Below are 21,456 nucleotides of genomic sequence, written 5' to 3' on the forward strand. Positions count from 1 at the left end.
AATGCGCTCGTCAGGGCGCAGGCTCAGTTACATTAAAAAAATGTTGACACTCATTATGACTAATCGTATTATCATGAAAATCACTGTTTGGCTCATACCAACATGACAACGTTTTGACAATTGTTTATTAAAAAAATTCAATAATATACACGAATCTTTTTTTTATTCGGCTATTTGAAAAACTGCAACCATATATGTTTTGTTTGTTTATTTGACAGATATCTGACGTAACATTAACAGAGACAAAATGGTAGGCTATGAAAGTAAATAAGTATTAAGGGTATAAAGAAATTCAGAACAATTATTTAAAAATTAACTAAAAGAAATGCTCGAAGTGTCCCCCATTTTGCTCTAAACATAAATTAATTCTTCTCTCTCCAACAGATTCACCAGCATGTTTAATTTAGTTTGAAATGTCAAATGTCACTTGTCATGTCCAGCCGTCACAAAAGTTACTCCAGTTGTATCAGTTAAAAATAAAATTCAGTATTACCAACTGAAACAATCTTTCTTGATCACCTTGTATATTATATTGCAATAATTTCAAGCTAGTCATTATGATGTATTGATTCAAGGATTTTTACAATCAGTCGAAGTGTGAGTTAAGTGTTTTATTTTTTTATCAATCTAGCAATTCTTCACTCTTATTGCGTAATTTTAGAAAGTCGAGATCTTATTAATATTTTAACATGTTTTCTAAAAACTCAAGAAATTTAGACAACGGCTACGCAGCAGGAACGTGCAATCAAAAAACAAAAACAAATCCAGTAATCTATGACTGGCATAGTATAAACTAGTATCACAGATAGGTGGTGGTACAGTTTTGACCACCGGAAATCTGTCAACTATCACGTTCATGTAAGAATGTATACAGGGTGTCTCAGCTAAGACTTTCGAGCCTAATAACTCAGTTATTTTCCAGCGGATTTTTGTCAAATTTGAAATGCAGATATTCTAAACGGTGAAGAATAAAATCCCATTAATGCAATCACCCAAGTCTTAAAAACATAATTTTTACATGCCTTTTTAAAATGTTGAATCAATTAAGATTTACATAAGAAATTGATCGTCAATAAAAAATGCTGTTGGGAAAAACTCGTCCTTGAAAGACATCTGGTTTGCAAGAAAAAAGCAAAAAACTGTGTTGAACATGGCTGCAAATGCAAAAACGTAGACGCGTATGAAACAAACGCGCACTATGGTCGAATTTTGGTCACCTCTTTTTGCAGAAGCGCAGCGCAGGTGACATATACCGGGTGATTCAGTTTGGTATTCGCGGCCCTACATCTTTTTTGTTTTAAGAAAAAAGTATAGCAAACCATTCGCATTATGTTGGTCCCTGCATGTAACTATTTACAAGACAACCACGTAGCCAAAAAATAAAATGATTTGACCTTGTTTGTTTTCAAGCCTCGGATGCGCCTCGGCCAGAAAACTGAGACTCGGACGAAACACCAAATCCGTACTGAATTTACTATGCTAAATTCGCGTTATGTTGGTTCCCTGCATCTCACTATTTTAAGAATTACATAGCCAAAAAATAAAATTATTTGACAGTGAAATATCCGATCCATCCTGAATTTACTTTATTCGAATATTAGAATTTACAACTATTCGAATTTTACATAGTCAATTCGAATACGATTCTCAAGACTCATCATGTCATTCATGCATTCAAAGCGGTATAGTCAGGAAGAAGTTAGGTTTCGAAGCCAGATGTTATATCATAGTTATTTATTTAAATGTAGGTTATAACATAGCTATTTATTTAAATGTAGGTACTTTAATACTTGACGCTATTAATGTCAAAATTCAATTGTCTCCAACTTTGTCTTAACTTTGACATATGTCATCGCAGAGAAGATTTGACAACGTCATCCATTGTAGTTTCATAAGCCATTTACAAATATATATGGTTTGCTATACTTTTTTCTTAAAATAAAAAAGATATAGGGGCGCGAATACCAATCTGAATCACCCGGTATATCTTGCTAACCTTACAAACACTTACAAAGTTAAAGACAACATTTGGACGTAATTTATTATACTGGATGCTTTAATTCTTCTATAAAGGACTAAAACACGATCGGGATATTTTAGCAAGGTTTAGGTACGCTTCCTGTGTCTTCAAATAAATTGACGACTCTCTTAACCTTACATTTTATAATGCCTACATTTGGATATAACGAGAAAACGAACTGTGTCATTGAAGTTCTTACGACACTCTCCATAGGCAAATTTTTTTTCTTTTTTCAACAATATTGAAATTTCTGCCACTGTAGTCTATTTTTAAAGTATTTTCAATAAATTTTCACAATTTGACGTTTCTAATAAAGCGTGCCTAATTTTGACAGACTTTAAAGGGTGTACAAAATGTTGCTTGGTAATTAATCATCAATTGTTTCAAAAGGTAACTGCTCAAATACCTTCAAATTTTACATTAAATTTTTAACGACAAAATCTAATCTTTTCGTTGAATCAGACAAGTGATTTACTTAATTGTTTGTGTAGACCCCTATTTTTTAATGTTTAACAATCTAATAATAATCGCGCATAATTTTCGATAAAGGAAACATGTGTTAAAATTACATTTTTTAACTTGAGGTAATTTTATTACTACTAGTTGAACCTTCACGGTCTAAAATATCTGCATTTTAAATTTCATAAAAATCCGTTGGCAAATTACCGAGATATTAGGGTCGAAAGTCTTAGCTGAGACACCCTGCATAAAGCGGCACACCAAAAATTAATCGCTCAACCAACTACGATGTTATAATCATTTATAATAAACTGTGCATCTTTTCTTTATTTTTCCAAAAGAAATTCAAAATATTCCTCTAGAAGTCTAACACTGCCCTTTGTAGATCCGACTTTAATTTTTAGAGCAGAAAGCATTTGTTTGAAGGACGAGCTCTAACATGGACACCTTATTTTCTTAAAGCCACATTTTTGATCGTAACCTTGGCAAATGTCCACGTGTGCACGAGTGGGTTGTCCTCTTAAAGTAACACCACGCCTCAACAAAGCGTCCATAACGTTTTTTTTTATGGCACTTCTTAGTTCTTACCTCCGATTTGCTCACAGTACACTCCGAAATTGGGTAAAAAAAACTTTCAAATATGAATGAGCGAATCGGGGGGCGTAATTTATGAATTTTAAATGGTGCTGACCTTATCAATGCAATTAAAACAAATGAATAAAGGAATCAAAGTCCTAATAGGGTAGAATAATGTTTAATGATGCAATAAAAGCTTTCTTACAATAATTTTACATCTATACATAGAAATTGAAAGATTGTCTCCAAGTTATAAATCACATTCCAATGTTATCTCAGTAATCCTTTTGCTTAAATTACGTCATGATTAGAAATTATATCTTTGCTCTGATTTATTAGGTATAAAGTCTTTTTCTATTTTTTTTTGTGTCTCTCATCATCCACGATGACCAACTTCATCATATTCACTATAGTTACAGTCTTAATCTTCAACAACGCATGTAAGTTTAATTTTAATTTATAAAGCTGGTTTTTATTTAGCATTGCAGATGCTGATTAGAGTCCCGGCCCAACGTGTCCTTATCCTTCAGAAGAAACGACAACATATCCCTATTACGGAAACTGTTCGTTGTACTGGGTGTGCTATGACGGATCAAAATTTTTAATGGAATGTCCTGAAGGGCAGGAATTTAGCACCACTGAAGAAAAATGTGACTCTCCAGATGTAGCACAGTGTGATTCTTGTAAGAAACAAGTACCAGTAGAAAGAGTTCTTGTAGAGTTGCCGTAAAGTGTAAAGAGACGGTCACGTGATCTGCGCGCAAAACCAATTTGTGTGGTCGAGTCCATTCGGCCGAAAATAGGGTAGATTGCACTGCAACTTTATTTACGACTTCGCTTTTTACGCTTACCAAGTTCACCCAAGGCTTTAAATCTGTCTTTCTCGAGACAACTGAAGATATCATTACAGTGTTTTCGAAAGTACACAAAAATGAAAAGGAAAAATAATTTCATAACCTCACTTTCAATCACAGTTGACTTGCAAATGAAATGAAAACTTAACTAACACCACCGGACTTTTGCAGGTTTTTTTAGCAGTTGATTGGCATGGCTTCACATCTTACTTTTGGCCAGCGTGGGAAAATTTTACACAGTCAAGCTCGCGAAATTATCGCCAACGTTATCGCATTCATGAGACATGAATCAGAGCGTGTTAGCAACCATCAGGAATTGACTATTGTGATCGTCAATTACAGCGAGTTATAGCGTCCACTGATATATCTGAGAAGATGTACAAAACGATTGTAAAAGAATCAAAACCTGCTGGAGATTCCACTTCTTTTTCAACCCCAAGAAAGAAGCGACCACAGCAAAAACGACATGAATTACCTAGTGGAAGCTAAGAGACATGCTTTGCTAGGATTAATTAAGGAGCTGGGATTTAAGTATGTAGTTTTACAGTTAAGAAAGTCTGTATAAAAATTAACTTTTTCTAGATGGCGCAAAACTGAGGACAACAGAAAAGTACTAATGGGGTCCTATGACATTCCACTGCTCAGGATCAAGTATTTGAAGCAGATTTTAAAATACAGAGACGAAGGTCGACCAATTTTCTACACAGATGAGAGCTATGTCCACACTACACATTTACCAAATCACTCTTGGACTGATGGAAGTGCCAGTCTCTTCGTGGTCCCACTAGATGCTTTTACAACTGTCTCCGAGTAACAAAATTGGCAAAAACAATTATTCAAAACTGTACAAATTTAAAATATGTATCAATAAATTATACAATTTAATAAAAAGTTGATTTTAGGTGTTAATACTTTTATCCACAATTCTGCACGCATAAATTACATTAGTTATAAAACAACAATGCTAGACTTCGCTCTCAAATATGTCAAAAATGCCAAACTGCTCAAACTTTTTTTTACGGTGCAAATTTCCCATTGCATGATGCGCCACTGTTGTGGCTCCCAGCGATTCTCATTTTCCCTACGCTACTGACGTGTTAAAGCCGCGCAGCTAAGCTCCGCCCTCAGGTCCTTTACGGTTTAATACAGGGTCATTATAATTGATTGTCCCATCGTAGTTGGCCTTGAAAATCCACAGAAATTTTGGATGTGCCGCTACCCTCGCAACGTTAGACAAACTAGTAGACAGATTTCCACTACCGCCGGTAGTGCCACCTATCGGAGATACTAGTTTCACTCATTTTATGAAGCTTGCGGCACATTCAACTATGTCACCAACGCCTACTGCGATGAGACAGTCATTTATAATGACCCTGTACGAGTCTAAAGTACTGCTTTCAGATTTTTCAATCACCACTGGGTTAACCACAAACACCACCGGTCGGTAACTTTCAATGCCAAACGCCAAATCAAGCTAAACAAACAATATAACAATAAATTCCACTGTAACATTTGTGCTACCAACCACCATAAAATTCCCCAAATTTTAAAACTGCGATTTTTCATTTAAAAGCGGCATAAAAAAGCGCAAATTAGAGAAAATAGTGTAGCACTTAGTCCTTCATGGTACTTCTCGCAAGCTCGTCGTGCTACAAAATGCTTCTTATAAGACTCGTATCGTAATATACTAATACAGTACAGTACAAAATTATTAAAATCTCCTAAACAAAACTTATCTGTGCACGATGCACATCGAATGAAAAATGACTGCTTTCAAATATGGCAAGAATTAATTTTACGCAAATTAAAGAAAGCAATCTTGGGATATTTTCTTCTTTTTTTTGCATGTTATCTAGGTCTCCGCCTTTGCCTTCATTTTCCGACTTGACTGGAAATGTTTTGTGGTAAAATCAACTTTAAATGTTTGATTTGCAGATATGTACTCCTACCAGTTTAAATGATTGTCCTTCGGGACTTTGGTGGCACCAAGAGTTATCAAATGTGATTCTCCAGGAGATTATTGCGACGATCACTCGATCACTAACAAATAATCAAGCTCGATGTTAGACGATATTTAAAAACAATCTGTTTTGGTACATTTTCCTCGAAATAATTTAAATAAAATTTCTTGCAAAAATGGAACACTGGGCCGTATGATTTCCCATTCGTTAGGCCTTTCATTAGCTAAATAATTGATTAGACAAAGTGAGAGTATATGCCAAGCACTATGTTAGACAGAGACAAAACAATTTAACGACGTTCTTTAACTTTAATGAAAGGGAAATCATACGGCCCAATATCTTTACTTTGTTTGTTCAGTTACTGGACAATTTTTGGTAATCGCAATCGTAAAATCAAAATCGGATATGTTTTCCATTGTCTTTTTATAAATAAAAATCTATTCTCACCGAAAATTTTGTGAAATCATGTCGTTAACGACTGATAAATCTTTGTACAAATAAATTTTTCCAAAGATGAACACAAGTCTAAAAATATATTTGTAACCCTCCAAAATAAATGTAGGAACAACTATCTTAATTTTCATCTTGTTTGAAAATCATATCAGGAATCTCGGATCATTTTCTATAAAAGCACCTATCGCTCCCTTGTATTCGCAAAGAAAAAAGTGCACAATGAAGATCCAAACGTTTTCTGGTGTCTCCACAGTTTTAATTGTCATGTCGTGTGCGACATTTTCAAGTGAGTATAATGTTAAATCACCATCACCATTCTTGAACTGACAATCTGCTTGTAGTTGTTTCGACGACCGCCATTCCTAATGCACGTAAGTTTTAAAGTGAAACACCAGAAATAAGTACATCAGTATGTATAAATCAAATCTAAAAATGTAATTTCAGCAACGGACACCACCGATGGGCCGGAATGTCCAAATCCCTCAGAAGACCTAGTCTACCTTCCGTACGAAGGAGACTGCACTAAGTACTGGGAATGTTATGAAGGCAACAGTTACTTGTACAACTGTCCGGAAGGATTGTGGTGGCATGAAGAGATCAGTCAATGTGATTATCCAGGAGATTTTTGCGTTGATAATGCTACTAGTAAGCGATACCTTTCCCGTTAAAGGGAATCAGTGGAATAAGTTGATTTTAGCTGCTTCAACTCAAACGGGACCCACTACACCTACTACTAGTGGGACAACATCCACCGGAGACGAAACTGACACTACAACAACTACTAGTGGGACAACATCCACCGGAGATGAAACTAGTGGGACAACATCCACCGGAGATGAAACTAGTGGGACAACATCCACCGGAGATGAAACTAGTGGGACAACATCCACCGGAGATGAAACTAGTGGGACAACATCCACCGGAGATGAAACCAGTGGGACAACATCCACCGGAGATGAAACTGACACTACACTTACTACGAGCCCTAACAACTAAATGGGACAAGCATTTCATTTTAATTAATGACTAATAAAAAATAACTTCAAATTTACCATTCACACTGTTTTTGGGGGGATTTAACAATGTAAACTTCGTCCAGCGAGAGATTGGGAGATTTTAAATTTTATTAAATCAACCCAACACTACAAAATGCATTAGAATACATTAATTAGAGCATTATTTCAAGGCAAAAATGTTACTGCTTGAAGGATATATTTCAAATTTTACGTGCGTTAGGTACTACTTTCTCTACGTAGAATTTAGTCATTTTTATGTCAACCAATCTCTCGCTGGACAAACTATATCTATATTACAGTTATAAATGTGTAAAGTTTGAATTTCCCCGCTGTTTGACAGGAATGACATTTGTTTATGTATAATCGGGACATAATTAAACATGTATGTTTTCAGCAAAGGGTGCTCTTAGATATTTGCTTTGAGAATAGGAATCGTTAAGTTATTCTATTTTTTTTAAAACGTTGCAAAGAAAGAAAAAAAGAAAGAATTTTTTGGCTCTAAATTTTAGGTGGCGCAGGTTTGCAACATGACAACAATTTGACAAGAAAAATTCAACGTTAATGAACTTTACAAGGTTTTAATACAGGGTATTTGTATTTCACGAGTGATAATGAGCTCGACGGAATTAAAAATGCAACCCACAATACATTTTCAAAAAAAGCCGGATTTTTAATTTCAGTAGCCAGCTTTTTTCGGAAATGTAGTGTGGGTTGCATTTTCAATTCCGTCGGGCTCTTTATCACTCGTGTAGTAGGTACCCTGCATATACTTTCCGAAAATGTTAGAGAAACTTATTATATGCAGGTAAACACCGTACAGGTTGGATTGAGCATTGCTAAATCGCATTATGTTGCATGTCACTATTTACAAAACATAATTACAGAGCCAAAAAATTAAATTATTTGACCTTGAGAGGAAAATCCAACGTGAATGGACTTTATAACACTATTTATGTACAGCGGTGATGATGTAATGAATCAGTTAATCAAAAAATAGTCTCAAAATATCTTTGAAGATAAGACAGCTTTTTGACAGTGCGTATGATTTATGAGCACAATTTTACATTATTTCACATTATAAACGGTATCAAGTGGTCTGCGTCATTAGTATTTTTGGTTGCGTACAAAATAAATTCAGAAATAAGCCTTATGTGACTGTATTTTACGATAATTATTATTATTGTATTTAACTGAGTCAAACCAAAACGACACGGAATTATTAGTGAATTATTTATTAGTGTTCCATCACTTCCATCTGATACAAACGGTGCATTTAGATATAAGAATGGAATATAATACTTTTTTAAAAAGAAAAGCGACCAAATAATTTTACGTATGTGTATGATGAATTTTAAAATGTGTTAATAAAGGCTGGTCCATTTGATTTTAGCATTTTCACTATTCATTGCCCCAATCTAAGTTCATATTTTGGAACAACTGAAAACTGCAACCGTATTATGTTTTCTTTGTTTATTTGACAGATATCTGACGTAACATTAACAGAGACAAAATGGTAGGCTATGAAAGTAAATATTAACGGTATAAAGAAATTCAGAACAATTATCTAAAAATTAACTAAAAGAAATGCTCGAAGTGTCCCCCATTTTGCTCTAAACATAAATTAATTCTTCTCTCTCCAACAGATTCACCAGCATGTTTAATTTAATTTGAAATGTCAAATATCACTTGTCAATGATGCGGCTGTCAGTGTCCAGCCGTCACACAAGTTACTCCAGTTGTACCAGTTAAAAATAAAATTCGGTATTACCAACTGAAACAATCCTTCTTGATCACCTTGTATATTAAGTATATTGCAATAATTTCAAGCTAATCATTATGATGTATTGATTCAAGGATTTTTACTATCAGCCGAAGTGTGAGTTAAGTGTTTTATTTTTTATCAATCTAGCAAGCATTAATTCTTCACTCTTATCGTGTAATTTTAAAAAGTCGAGATCTTATTAATAGTTTAACAACATGTTTTCTAAAAACTCATGAAATTTAGACGTCACGTGCGATCAATAAACAAAAACAAATCGAGTAAGCTATGACTATGACTATCATAGTAGAGACTAGTATCACAGATAGGTGGTGGTACAGTTTTTACCACCGGAAATCTGTCAACTGTCATGTAGGAATGTATATAAAGCAGCACACCAAAAATTAATCGCCTAAGCAACTAGGTACACTGCTATAATCATTTATAATTAATTGTGCATCTTTTCTTTATTTTTCCAAAAGAAATTCAAAATATTCTTCTAGAAGTCTAACACTATCCTTTGTAGATCCGACTTCAATATTTAGAGCAGAAAGCATTTGTTTGAAGGACAAGCTCTAAGATGGACACCTTATTTTCTTAAAGCCACATTTTTGATCGCAACCTTGACAAATATCCACGTGTGCACGAGTGGGTTGTCCTAAAGTAACACCACGCCTCAACAAAGCGTCCATAACGTTTTTTTTATGGCACTTCTTAGTTCTTACCTCCGAATTGCTCACAATACACTCCCGAATTGGGTAAAAAACTTTGGTATATGAATGAGCGAATCGGGGGACGTAATTTATGAATTTTAAATGATGCTGACCTGATCAGTACAATTAAAACAAATGAATAAAGGAATCAAAGCCCCAATAGGGTAGAATAATGTTTAATGATGCACAAATAACAAAAAATATTAATAAAAGCATTCTTACAATAATTTTACATCTATACATAGAAATTGAAAGATTGTCTCCAAGTTACAAATCACATTCCAATGTTATCTCAGTAATCCTTTTGCTTAAATTACGTCGTGATTAGAAATCATATCTTTGTTCTGATTTATTAGGTATAAAGTCTTTTTCAATTTTTTTTTGTGTCTCTCATCGTCCACGATGACCAACTTCATCATATTCACTTTAGTTACAGTCTTAATCTTCAACAACGCATGTAAGTTTAATTTAAATTTATAAAGCTGGTTTTTATTTAGCATTGCAGATGCTGACAACTGGAGTCCTGACCCAACATGTCCTTATCCTTCAGAGGAAACAACGACATATCCCTATTACGGAAACTGTTCGTTGTACTGGGTGTGCTATGAAGGATCAAAATTTTTAATGGAATGTCCTGAAGGGCAGGAATTTAGCACCACTGAAGAAAAGTGTGACTCTCCAGATGTAGCACAGTGTGATCCTTGTAAGAAACAAGTACCAGTAGAAAGAGTTCTTGTAAAGTACTGCTTTTAGATTTTTCAACCACCACTGGGTTAACCACGAACACTACCGGTACCACTGAAACGCGTATTTAGTACTACTGGTATTATTATTTCGTATTGCTAATGTGTTACATTTCAGCTAAAAGTTCCACGACGTCTATTGGAACAACTAGTACAACTGAAGGCACGAAAGTGTTTTACAAGAATCAAATTGATTAGTACTTTTAATGTTACTTTTTTAGGGACGACTACGTCGAAGAAGCCAGGTCCGGATTGTCCATCTCCTTCAGAAGACATAATCTACTTACCCTATGATGGTGATTGCAGTAAATACTGGGAGTGCTTTGAAGGTGATGCTTATTTATACGGTTGTCCTACTGGATTATGGTGGCATCAGGAAGTTTCTCAGTGTGATTATCCGGGGGATTACTGCGTCGATTCTACTAGTAATTATAGATTAAAGCAAAAATCAAGAAATCATGGTATTTGTTTTAGCTTTATCATCATTAAGTCCAACAGCATCCACTGTCACAGGTACATAATTAAAATATTATGACAAGGAAATATTCCAACCTGGAGGTGGCTTCGCAAGAAGCTGTAAATCTAAACGGAAGCCAGTACAGTCTAGGTAACATGCAGAAAACTAGCTGCTATGGTTTACACAACATGAGAAAAAAATTAGTTACTTGGAAAATAACATAATACAGTTAATACAGTCCATTGTTTAAATATAGTCCGATGAAGTTAGTCCGAATCAGGAAGTCCACATGACCTGCGTCAGCTTTTGACATTTGACAGCAGTGCCAGGTGCTACCAATGTTTGAAAATTTCCGTTGGCAACTTGAGATTACAAATTTCAATTTTTGACATTTTGAGTTGTGTTCTTTCGTGCTTTCTTGGTTTTTCTGCAAATTCACTCCTCCGTTTTCAATTTGATTTTCAAAAAACAGTTTTTTTCAGGGTTCTGCACAATATCAATATTATTTTTGCAATTACAAATTCTGCAAATGGATCTGTCCACTTGCTGCGTAGCTTTTCGTTGGCATCATATGGTGGAAATTTCAAAGAAAATTAATCAAAATTATCACAAATGTGGCTAAAATTTAACCTAAAAATTTGAAGCCGCTAATGTAATAATTCGCGTCTTGCTCTAATCCACTGATCTCTATGGTCTATGGTGTACCATAGAGATCAGTAATACCTACAATACGTATAAGAGTTCAACAGCTTGTTTTACATTATGTTGAAAAAAGATAGCAAGATAAAAGTTGTTCTGTTTAAATTGATCCATCGGACTGTGATTAAAAAATGGACTTTAGTTGATTTGAGTGTTGCAATAGACCAGCACACTTTACATTTTCAAGGTTGGTCACTTTCAATGCCAAACGTCAAATGCCATCACGCTAAACAATGGGACGTATCACGACACCCTTATTAAATTTAGTCATGACTCTAATTACGATGGTGACACATTCATCTCTTTCTAGCTCGTTATAATTGCATAAATCTATATCGTTTTATGTTTATTTTAATCACGATTTTAGTTATCGGCAACTTTAATAACGGTGTCGTGATACGGCCCATTATATTTAACAATAAAGTCCATTCAAAAATCAAAAAAACCACCAACGACGCATTTTCCTCGATAATTACTATCGGCAACGCTGTCTAGTGTAAAATTTGGTGAGAATTGTAATTTTGAGGTTAAATGTTTGTTAAATGTCTTGTTTTTCTGGGCATGTTTAAGTAAAAATAATAAGAATCAATAAATAAATGAAACGTGCTGCTAATAAAACAATATGAACGAAATTCAAAGCAATTGAATTTTATTTTGAATCAAATAAATGTCGTAATTTATAGTTACCAACATAAATGAAAAAATATATACCTAGGGTTTTTTAAATTTTACCAACCTAAAGCAACAGGTGGTGGTTTTTTGATTTTTGAATGGACTTTAACTTCAAATTGAACTTTCAAATGTTCCACTGTAACATTTGTGTTACCAACCACCATAAAATTCCCCCAATTTTAAAACTGCGATTTTCCATTTAAAAGCGGCATAAAAAAACGCAAATTAGAGAAAATAGTGTATGATATCTCGTTTATGAGGCATTTTGTAGCACTTAGTCCTTCATGGTACTTCTCGCAAGCTCGTCGTGTCCCATACCCGTGCGTGCTACAAAGTGCTTCTTATAAGACTCGTATCATAATATACTAATACAGTACAGTACAAAATTATTAAAATCTCCTAAACAAAACTTATTTGTGCACGATGCACATCGACTGAAAAATAACTGCTTTCAAATATGGCAAGAATTATTTTAACGCAAATTAAAGAAAGCAATCTTGGGATATTTTCTTCTTTTTTTTGCATGTTATCTAGGTCTCCGCCTTTGCCTTCAGATCCCGACTTGCGTGGAAATGTTTTGTGGTAAAATCAAAATGTTTGATTTGCAGATAGCCCTACCAGTTCTAGCACTTCTACCACTTCTGATCCTGATGATGTTACATGTCCGGATCCTAATGACGAGGTAGCGTATTTTCCCTATCCTGGCGATTGCAACAAGTATTGGGAGTGTTTTGAGGGAAATAAATACATAAATGATTGTCCTTCGGGACTTTGGTGGCATCAAGAGTTATCCAAATGTGATTCTCCAGGAGATTATTGCGACGATCATTCGATCACTGAGAAATAATCATATTTAAAAACAATTTGTTTTGGTACATTTCCGTAGAAAAAATTTAAATAAAATTTCTTGCAAAAATGAATCAATATCTTTACTTTGTTTGTTCAGTTTCTGGACAATTTTTGGCAACTGCAATCGTAAAATCAAGAGCGGATGTGTTTTCCATTGTCTTTTTATAGATAAAAATCTATTCTCACAAAAACTCAATGAAACCGTTGTGAAATCATGTCGTTAGCGACTGATAAATGTCTTTGTAATTTTGAAGTATATAATTTTAACAAGGTGAATACAACTCTAAAAATATATTTGGAACCCTCCAAAATAAATGTAGGTACAACTATCTTTATTCTGATCTTGATTGAAAATCTTATCAGCAATCTCGGATCATTTTCTATAAAAGCACCTATCTCTCCTTTGCACTTGCAAAGAAAAAAGTGCACAATGAAGATCCAAACGTTTTCTGGTATTTCCACAGTTCTAATTGTCATATCGTGTGCGACATTTTCAAGTGAGTATAATGGTAAATTACCACAACCAACACTCCAAATCGACCATTTAGGCGCACAATGGACCCCGGACCCGTTTTGTCCTTTTCCGTCTGATCACACAACAAGATATCCTTATTACGGCGACTGTTCCAAATATTGGGAATGTTTCGAGGGAACCAAATACGTAATGGATTGTCCCGAAGGACTTGAATTCAATGCTCCCTTGCAACAATGCGACACGCCTTCCATTGCAAACTGCGACCCTCGTAAGTGAATTTGTTGTTTTTTAATTCTTTCACTAACGATCTGTTTGTAGTTGCTTCGACGACCGCCAATCCCAATCCACGTAAGTTTTAAAGTGAAAGTACGAATAAATTAAATCTAAAAATGTTATTTTAGCAACGTACACCACCGGTTCCACGTCTTCCAATGGACCGGGACCTACTTGTCCCTACCCCTCTGATGACCTAGTCTATTTTCCGTACGAAGGAGACTGCACTAAGTACTGGGAATGTTATCAAGGCAACAGTTACTTGTACACCTGTCCGGAAGGATTGTGGTGGCATGAAGAGATCAGTCAATGTGATTATCCAGGAGATTTTTGCGATAATAATGCTACTAGTAAGCGATACCTTTCCTGTTAAAAGGAATCGGTGGAATAAGTTGATTTTAGCTCAAACGGGACCCACTACACCTACTACTAGTGGGACAACACCCAGCGGAGACGAACCTGATTGTACAGGCACCGGCGCTGATCCCATCTTTTACCCGTATCCTTCTGACTGTACCAAATACTATGAGTGTGCCAATGGAGATCTATACGTAGAGGATTGTCCAGAGGGGCTGTGGTGGCACGTGGAAGTCAACCAGTGCGATTACCCCGGCGATTATTGTGTGGATTCTAGTGTATGAAAGTAAATACCAAACGTTGGGTAGTAACAGTAAATAACATATAAATAAATGTAGTTCATTATTTAATGTAAAATCCTTTTTTTAAACAATAATTGTCAATGTCAAAATTCCCTAAAAGACCAGACTGTACCATCCTAAACCTTTCGTTTCGGAACACCGTAAAATCTCCCTCGATCAGGTTTGAGGTTATGTCAGTAATTTTCAAATGTCGGAAAAGTTTCAGGTCGGTTTATCTGTCTGCATCTCTTCACATAATCTAATCATACCTCATTTTCCTCGTTGTGTTAAGGACCGTCCTTGCTCATTTTACTTTTTATTTTAAATTTAAAAGTAATTGTGGCTTCAGTAGCGCAAGCGCCTTCACATCAATTTGGCTGACATACAATTGACATTTTACGTTGCCAACCTAATAACCATCAAATAACTAGTGGCTCAACCAACATGACAACACTGTGACAATTGTTAAAAAAATTGAACTTTAGTTCTTATTAATTCAGTAATCTTTGTTCAAAGTAACGGAAAGAGTCTTTGGCAACCGTTAACAATTTAGATAATGGAAATTTTACAGCGAACACACTGATTTTTAATTCAATAATACTGATAAAGTAACAAGGTCATGCCTCATGCGTAGACTTTAGAGGTTAGGTCGGGATAGGCATTTTTCAGTCCGTGGCTGCATTTAATTAACGCAATTTTCAAATTACCTGTTACTAAAACCTTCTTTTTTCTTTCCGCAATGGTAAAATTAACCAGGAATAGGATAGGAATAGAATTTTATGAAGAAATCTGTGATTTTATTTCACACGTCAAACTAACATTCAAAATTAAAGACGTCAAATTGCTCTACACGATAATGTGAAAATTAATAAGAAAGGTGACGCAGGTTTGCAACATGACAACAATTTGACAGAGAAAATTCAACGTCAATGAACTTTACAAGTTATTAATACAGGATATTTCACGAGTGATAATGAGCCCGACGGAATTACAAATGCAACCCACAATACATTTTCAAAAAAGACCGATTTTTAGTTTCAGTAGCCAGCTTTTTTTGGAAATGTAGTGTGGGTTGCATTTTCAATTCCGTCGGGCTCATTAGCACTTGTGAAATACTCTGTATATGCTTTCCGAAGATGTTAGAGAAACTTATTACACATCACCGAACTCATAACAAAAAACTTTTTTAGATTTTATAAGAAAAAAACGCAAGAATACATTTAAAAATAAAATGTTGAGTATCGCTTCCAACATCCAGCAGATTCTAAAAACATATTAATCAGGTCAGAATGTAATATTAATATTTAATAAACCATTTTGATTGACGTATTGATGGTCCAATTTCACGTGCCTCAGGTGTAGATTCCACCGTTAATTTCAATTTTGGTAAAGTGAAACATAAAATGTTGTGTTCATTTTAATGGAAACAAATATTTGGTAAACAGTGAGATACTGTAACGTTCTTTTTAGAATGCGTTTATTTAAGTGTGTTCTGCACGTATAACATATGTATATTTTCTTTTGTTAAATGATGTAGATCAAGGTTTTTTAATGAAACTTATTTTGAGCTTATGATCTAATGATGTGTTTAGTAGTGAGAGTGCTTTGCAAGAGAAACAATGTGTTTGAACCTCTTGCCAATTTTTTTTCTTCTCGCTGAAACTATAGCCTCACAGGTATCTGAAAATGCTGGCTTCAGGGTACCTCGAGTCAGACACCAGACAGATAACAATTCTTGGGTAAGATGTTCACAACATGATTCAATTTAACATTCCTTCAGACAAGTAAAATGATAAACGTGTTTATTTAATTTATTTATTTTAATCAATTAAGAAATGTCAAATCTAACTGTTTAAAAATAAATAAACAAATGTAGTGATGCAGGTGTTGGTTGTAAAATTTAGTGTGCATAAATCAAGACCGTCTGATCTCGTAAATATAAATCTATTTATGTACAGCGGTGATGATGTAATGAATCAGTTAGTCAACAAATAGTCTTAAAATATCTTTGAAGATAAGACAGCTTTTTGACAGTGCGTATGATTTATGCTGACGATTTTAGAGGGAATTTGCAATAGCGTTTAAGAAAACTACAAAATTACTGGCATAAGATAAGCTCTTCACCTTGAGGTACATGTTTCAGTTGGTGAAAGTACAGTACAGATAAAATATTCATTCGAGCGTAGTAATACTATGACGAAATACATATATCAATTGATTATTTGCAGGAGTCACGACGATTCTGCAATACCGACCAGCTGGAATACAGACTGACAAAACTCGAAGTGCAAGTGGCGGAAAAATCCGAAGGCGTGCTTTCCGAGCTAAGAGAAAGTAACCGCCGCCTCCAGGCGCTGGAATTGCAAAGTGCAGAAGTTCAAAATGCCATCGAAACATTTAAAACCGAACTGGGCAGGTTCATGGAAAATCAGAACAACCAGCAAAGATACGCCACCTCTGATGGTCCCTCCAACAAACTGGAGTTGCGAGTTGACAACCTAGCCAAAGGGGTGCAGTTAGTCGTGGCCAACGTCAGAAGAATCAATTCGGATATCGGAGCAGTGAAAAGCAATCTTTCCGCCGTCGCTAGAAACACCAAGTGGGTGTCAAGTCTTGGTGCTAGAAAATAATTGTTAAAACTGAATCATATTTTTACAGTACCCTCCTTCTAAAGCATGGTGACTTGGTGACGAAGCCTTTCCTGACGGATAGTTTGACTGACGTCAAACACCACCACGTTTATCAGCAGCCCCTCAAAACCGCGAATAGCTTCCAGTGCGACAAAGACATCCCGCGGAATTGCAAAGAAGTGCTCGAGAAAGGTAGCAACACTTCGGGAATTTACCTGATCCAGCCGAAATTAGCACCAAGGCCGTTCATGGTTTTGTGCGAGATGGAGAGCAAAGGAGGCGGTTGGACCTACGTCCTTAACAGATACGAAGGAGTCCAAGATTTTTATTTGAATTGGCGTAACTATAAATTAGGGTTTGGCAATCTCGGTGGCGAGTTCTGGTTGGGTTTGGAATATTTGCATCAACTGACAGGTAAGTGATGATGTATTTTGTTCAAGTAAAACAAGTGTGGCTGTTAAGGTAATGAAATCAATGAGCTACTGGTGGAGCTCGTTGATTTGGACGAGAAAGCAGCTACAGCATCTTATGCCGCTTTTAGCGTCGGTAACGAAGTCGAGGGGTACTCGCTGAAGGTGCTGGCAGGGTACTCGGGTAACGCCGGAGATTCTTTGAGTTATCACGCGGGGAGCAAATTTAGTACCAAGGACTTGGATCAGGACGAGTGGGCGGAAGGAAGTTGTGCACAAGCTCACAGTAATTTGAATTCATTTCTAATAAGTATTATGTTAATATGTACGTTTTGCAGGTGGGTCGTGGTGGTACAGAAACTGCGACACGAGCAACCTCAATGGTAGATATTTGAAAGGAGAGCTTCCTGAAGATTATCGTTACAAAGGAATGTATTGGAGAGATTTTCACGGATCCGAATATAGTCTTCTTCGTGTTAGAATGATGATTAGACCACGAGACAAAAGCATATATGAAAATTAATTTAAATATTACAGAAAAGCGACAATTATCACATTACCGAATTTTACAGGAAAACTACATTCTGCAATTAATCGTAGTAATGATTGAAATTGTATTAAGAGTTTAGTATTGATTATTGGAATTATAATACAAAATGTGGCTTTAAATATTTCTGTCCAACACTTGGTTGACTTGATTCTAGGTGAAGCAAGAACAGGAGGGTCATTATAAATGATTGTCCCATCGCAGTTGGCGTTGAAAACCCACACAAATTTGGGATGTGCCGCTAGCTTCGCAACGTTAGACAAACTAGTAGACAAATTTACACTACCGCCAGCAGCGCTAGCTATCGGCGATGCTAGTCTCACTCATGTTATAAAGCTTGCGGCACATTCAACTACGTCACCAACGCTTACTGCGATGAGACAATCATTTATAATGACCCCGTATAAAATAAAGTACACTTTCATTTGAAATGTTTTTAAGCAACACTTTATAGTACAGGCAGAGCTTTTTCGTTGAATTTTTTGCTGTAACTCTGCTTTGAATTCTTAAAAAACACAATTTTCCCTTTTCAAAATATCTTTGTTGAAACCATTAGTAAAATAAATTAAATAAACGAAAAAACGAGATTATATGAAATAATAGAGATCAAAACAAATAAATACAGGGTGTATCTGAAATACGTGTGTTAATTCTAACACGTAGCAGAGCTTGTTAAACGAAACGTTTTTTCTATTTGAATTTTTTACGAAAAAGCGCTACGAATTGATATAAAATTTGAAATAAATTAGCCATCAAAATGTAAGGGTGAAAATTTTCTGTTGTGATAGACACTGAGCCTTGTCAAAAAAGTAAATTGTTATAGAAAAAAAAATTAAAATTAAAATTCTCATGGTTACAAAAAAAAAAAAAAATAGGTACTAGTTAATCGCACAAAACAATGACTCGTTTGGTAAAAATTGGGGGGCAAAAAATCTTGGGAAACTTTTGCCAATTTTGCAAAATGTTATAAAGAAAAGTTTCATAAATTGGTGAGTTTTTCCACTAGTTAAAATTAACACGCGTATTTCAGGTACACCCTGTATATATTTCGCATTTCGCAGCTATCTTATTTATAATGAATACTATATGGGCTCGTTACGTACAAAACGATTTTTAGGTGAATAGTTTTTATAATTATTAAAATTAATCAGAATTAAACTAATTCTAAAAAAAATATCTGTTCCAATAAATATTTACAGAACAAAATCATGTCTTTTGTTTTTTATTGTTATGAACAAATTGATCCACACATTCCAACAAAGCCTTTGGAAGCGGCATAAAAAAGAGTTTAAAAAGGACCCCGAAAACACATGGAGAAATATCTGACATAATGGAAAATCTGGTCAAAGGCGAGGTGTGTTTGCGATTGACATGTTAAAAAAAAATAGAAAAAAACGAATCAGATACTTAATCAAACCATCTAATTGTGGTGTACACTGGGTGTGTTACGTAAACAAACATTTCATTATTTATGTATTTCATTTACATTTCTAGTTTTCAAATAAAGCAGCCTCGAAACATTCATGAGTTAGGATTACCTAGTAATAAAGAAAATCAAACAATTTTTAATTCGTACACAAGACGTCCTTTTATATTTTACGATAATTATTAGGTGTCCAGAAAGTTCTGAGCGTTCTTTAGAAAAACAGATAAAAATAAATAAATATCTATTTTTTGTTCGACACTGTCAGAATTTGAGAAATTTCTCCTGTGTAAGCGGATTTTGATAAATGTCACAACTTGTCAAAACGAAACGATTTGAAGCCTTTAAGGGGTTCGTCGAACAAAAAAAAACGTTGTAATCAACTCGTTCTTGTGTAAATTGGGCCTTTTTTTGCACTCGTGGGCCTTTAAAACGCTCGTTTCACTCGCGTTTTAAACTGGCCCACTCATGCCAAAAAGAGCCCAATTTACACACGAACTCGTTAAATAAACTACTATACTTAAAAAATTATACAACGATTAAACTAAATATTCGCCGTTATTGTCAATGGCTTCCAACCATCTTTGTCCCAAAAGCTCAATTCCACGACGATAGAAGATGGGCTCTTTCGTTCCGAACGATTCTTATCTTTAAGACCTTTTTCCCCATTCAGAAATTTCGCAAACCATCGCCGAAAAGTAGACTCTTTTACCGTCCCCGCACCTTCAGTTCTACATATATTTCTTGTGGTTGCTGCCGCTGAATGTCCACATTTAAATTCATATAACATTAAATTACAATTTCGTTCTTTTTCCATGTAAACAATCAATTACCAGAATGTAACCAATTGAAAATTATTTAACCGAGAAACGTCAAATTGTTTATGGACAAGTGTACTTCAAGTTTTAAAAAACTAATAAAAATTACCAATTGATTTTACATTTATTTATATCGTGAAAGAGAATACCACAAAAACGCTCAGAAGTTTCTGGACACTCTAATATTATTGTATTTGTTAATTGAGTGAAACCAAAACGACACGGAATTATTAGTGAATTATTTATTAGTCCATTTGGTCCATTTGATTTTACCATTTTCACTATTCATTGTCCCAATCTAAGTACATATTCCGGAACAATTGAAAACTTTATTAAGTAAATTGGCTTCATCTGGTTCTGAAACTAATTAAAATCCACATTAAATGAGTTCACTACTTCAGTCTTGTTGATATTGATTGAACAAGATATTGTGCCTCAATGTATGCAACACAATATACAAGCTTCACTGTCAATTCACGAAAGTCTTTCAGTTTGGAATGTTTATTATTTATTAAAAATAATGCTTAATAGCGCTTTATCAGCGATATTACCGCAACTTGTATTATACTATTTAAACCATAATTATCCTGATCTTTTATCGATATATTTGTTTAATGGTCATTTAGACCCTTGTGTGACCTTGACATAAAATAAATTCATTTTTTGGGGCTTCAGCAATGATTACACTAAACAAAATATTAGCAATCGTGTCATTTTACACGTTTATTAAATTACTGAAACCCTTTAATTACTCGTGAAGTCCCGAAAAATGATTTTATTTTATGTTAAGATCACGAACTTCAAAAAAATGTCCGAGAGCGTGGAAGAGATCATTCGAACCATCGTAACGAGTGGAAGAAAATCAAAAAAAGTTTTTCAATACCTTTACAACCCTGGAATTAAAGTGATTGAAGCGGTAGGTGTGGACAAAAAAAAAGAATATTGTCATTGTGCGTGGACAGTAAAATATCGTCACTAATTGAAAACAGAAGACTTTGTGGATGACAGGTT

At 34.9% G+C, this 21,456-nt stretch overlaps 3 protein-coding genes and 1 long non-coding RNA gene across 6 annotated transcripts; all 4 read left to right on the forward strand.

The window, feature by feature from the left end:
- Positions 1–3,230: 3,230 nt before the first annotated feature.
- On the forward strand, positions 3,231–4,810 carry LOC138139848 (uncharacterized). The gene is made up of 3 exons (XR_011162388.1): positions 3,231–3,495; positions 3,544–4,440; positions 4,492–4,810. It is a non-coding gene; the product is annotated as an uncharacterized lncRNA (long non-coding RNA).
- Positions 4,811–6,527: 1,717 nt separating this feature from the next.
- Positions 6,528–14,686, forward strand: LOC138139823 (protein obstructor-E-like). 2 transcript variants are annotated; one of them, XM_069060351.1, is made up of 5 exons: positions 6,528–6,609; positions 13,780–13,974; positions 14,025–14,054; positions 14,108–14,329; positions 14,382–14,686. In XM_069060351.1, the coding sequence occupies exons 1-5, from the start codon at positions 6,543–6,545 to the stop codon at positions 14,618–14,620; spliced, it is 753 nt and encodes a 250-aa protein (XP_068916452.1). In that variant the 5' UTR covers positions 6,528–6,542; the 3' UTR covers positions 14,621–14,686. The 2 variants fall into 2 exon arrangements, with proteins under 2 accessions (XP_068916452.1, XP_068916444.1); XM_069060343.1 differs by lacking the exon at positions 6,528–6,609 and adding an exon at positions 13,569–13,728.
- Positions 10,088–13,302, forward strand: LOC138139833 (probable endochitinase). The gene is made up of 7 exons (XM_069060366.1): positions 10,088–10,268; positions 10,317–10,514; positions 10,565–10,618; positions 10,673–10,717; positions 10,776–10,979; positions 11,029–11,067; positions 12,991–13,302. The coding sequence occupies exons 1-7, from the start codon at positions 10,214–10,216 to the stop codon at positions 13,227–13,229; spliced, it is 834 nt and encodes a 277-aa protein (XP_068916467.1). The 5' UTR covers positions 10,088–10,213; the 3' UTR covers positions 13,230–13,302.
- Positions 14,687–16,174: 1,488 nt separating the features above from the next.
- On the forward strand, positions 16,175–19,076 carry LOC138139810 (microfibril-associated glycoprotein 4-like). 2 transcript variants are annotated; one of them, XM_069060323.1, is made up of 5 exons: positions 16,175–16,356; positions 16,846–17,216; positions 17,276–17,661; positions 17,710–17,943; positions 17,996–19,076. In XM_069060323.1, exons 1-5 carry the CDS (start codon positions 16,237–16,239, stop codon positions 18,178–18,180), a joined length of 1,296 nt encoding a protein of 431 aa, XP_068916424.1. In that variant the 5' UTR covers positions 16,175–16,236; the 3' UTR covers positions 18,181–19,076. The 2 variants fall into 2 exon arrangements, with proteins under 2 accessions (XP_068916424.1, XP_068916433.1); XM_069060332.1 differs by lacking the exon at positions 16,175–16,356 and adding an exon at positions 16,632–16,747.
- Positions 19,077–21,456: the final 2,380 nt, after the last annotated feature.

Source organism: Tenebrio molitor, chromosome 1 (genome assembly GCF_963966145.1).
Source record: "Tenebrio molitor chromosome 1, icTenMoli1.1, whole genome shotgun sequence".
NCBI classification, from domain to species: Eukaryota; Metazoa; Arthropoda; class Insecta; order Coleoptera; family Tenebrionidae; genus Tenebrio; species Tenebrio molitor.

Bases quoted from the DNA above. Each gene is read 5' to 3' on its own strand.
- LOC138139810 (XM_069060323.1), top strand. From the start codon at position 16,237: ATGTGTTTGAACCTCTTGCCAATTTTTTTTCTTCTCGCTGAAACTATA. The intron at 17,662-17,709 runs GTAAGTGATGAT...GTGGCTGTTAAG, and splicing joins ATATTTGCATCAACTGACAG to GTAATGAAATCAATGAGCTA. The intron at 17,944-17,995 runs GTAATTTGAATT...TACGTTTTGCAG, and splicing joins AAGTTGTGCACAAGCTCACA to GTGGGTCGTGGTGGTACAGA.
- LOC138139833 (XM_069060366.1), top strand. From the start codon at position 10,214: ATGACCAACTTCATCATATTCACTTTAGTTACAGTCTTAATCTTCAAC. The intron at 10,269-10,316 runs GTAAGTTTAATT...TTAGCATTGCAG, and splicing joins CTTAATCTTCAACAACGCAT to ATGCTGACAACTGGAGTCCT. The intron at 10,980-11,028 runs GTAATTATAGAT...TATTTGTTTTAG, and splicing joins TTACTGCGTCGATTCTACTA to CTTTATCATCATTAAGTCCA.
- LOC138139823 (XM_069060351.1), top strand. From the start codon at position 6,543: ATGAAGATCCAAACGTTTTCTGGTGTCTCCACAGTTTTAATTGTCATG. The intron at 6,610-13,779 runs GTGAGTATAATG...TCGACCATTTAG, and splicing joins GTCGTGTGCGACATTTTCAA to GCGCACAATGGACCCCGGAC. The intron at 14,330-14,381 runs GTAAGCGATACC...AGTTGATTTTAG, and splicing joins TTGCGATAATAATGCTACTA to CTCAAACGGGACCCACTACA.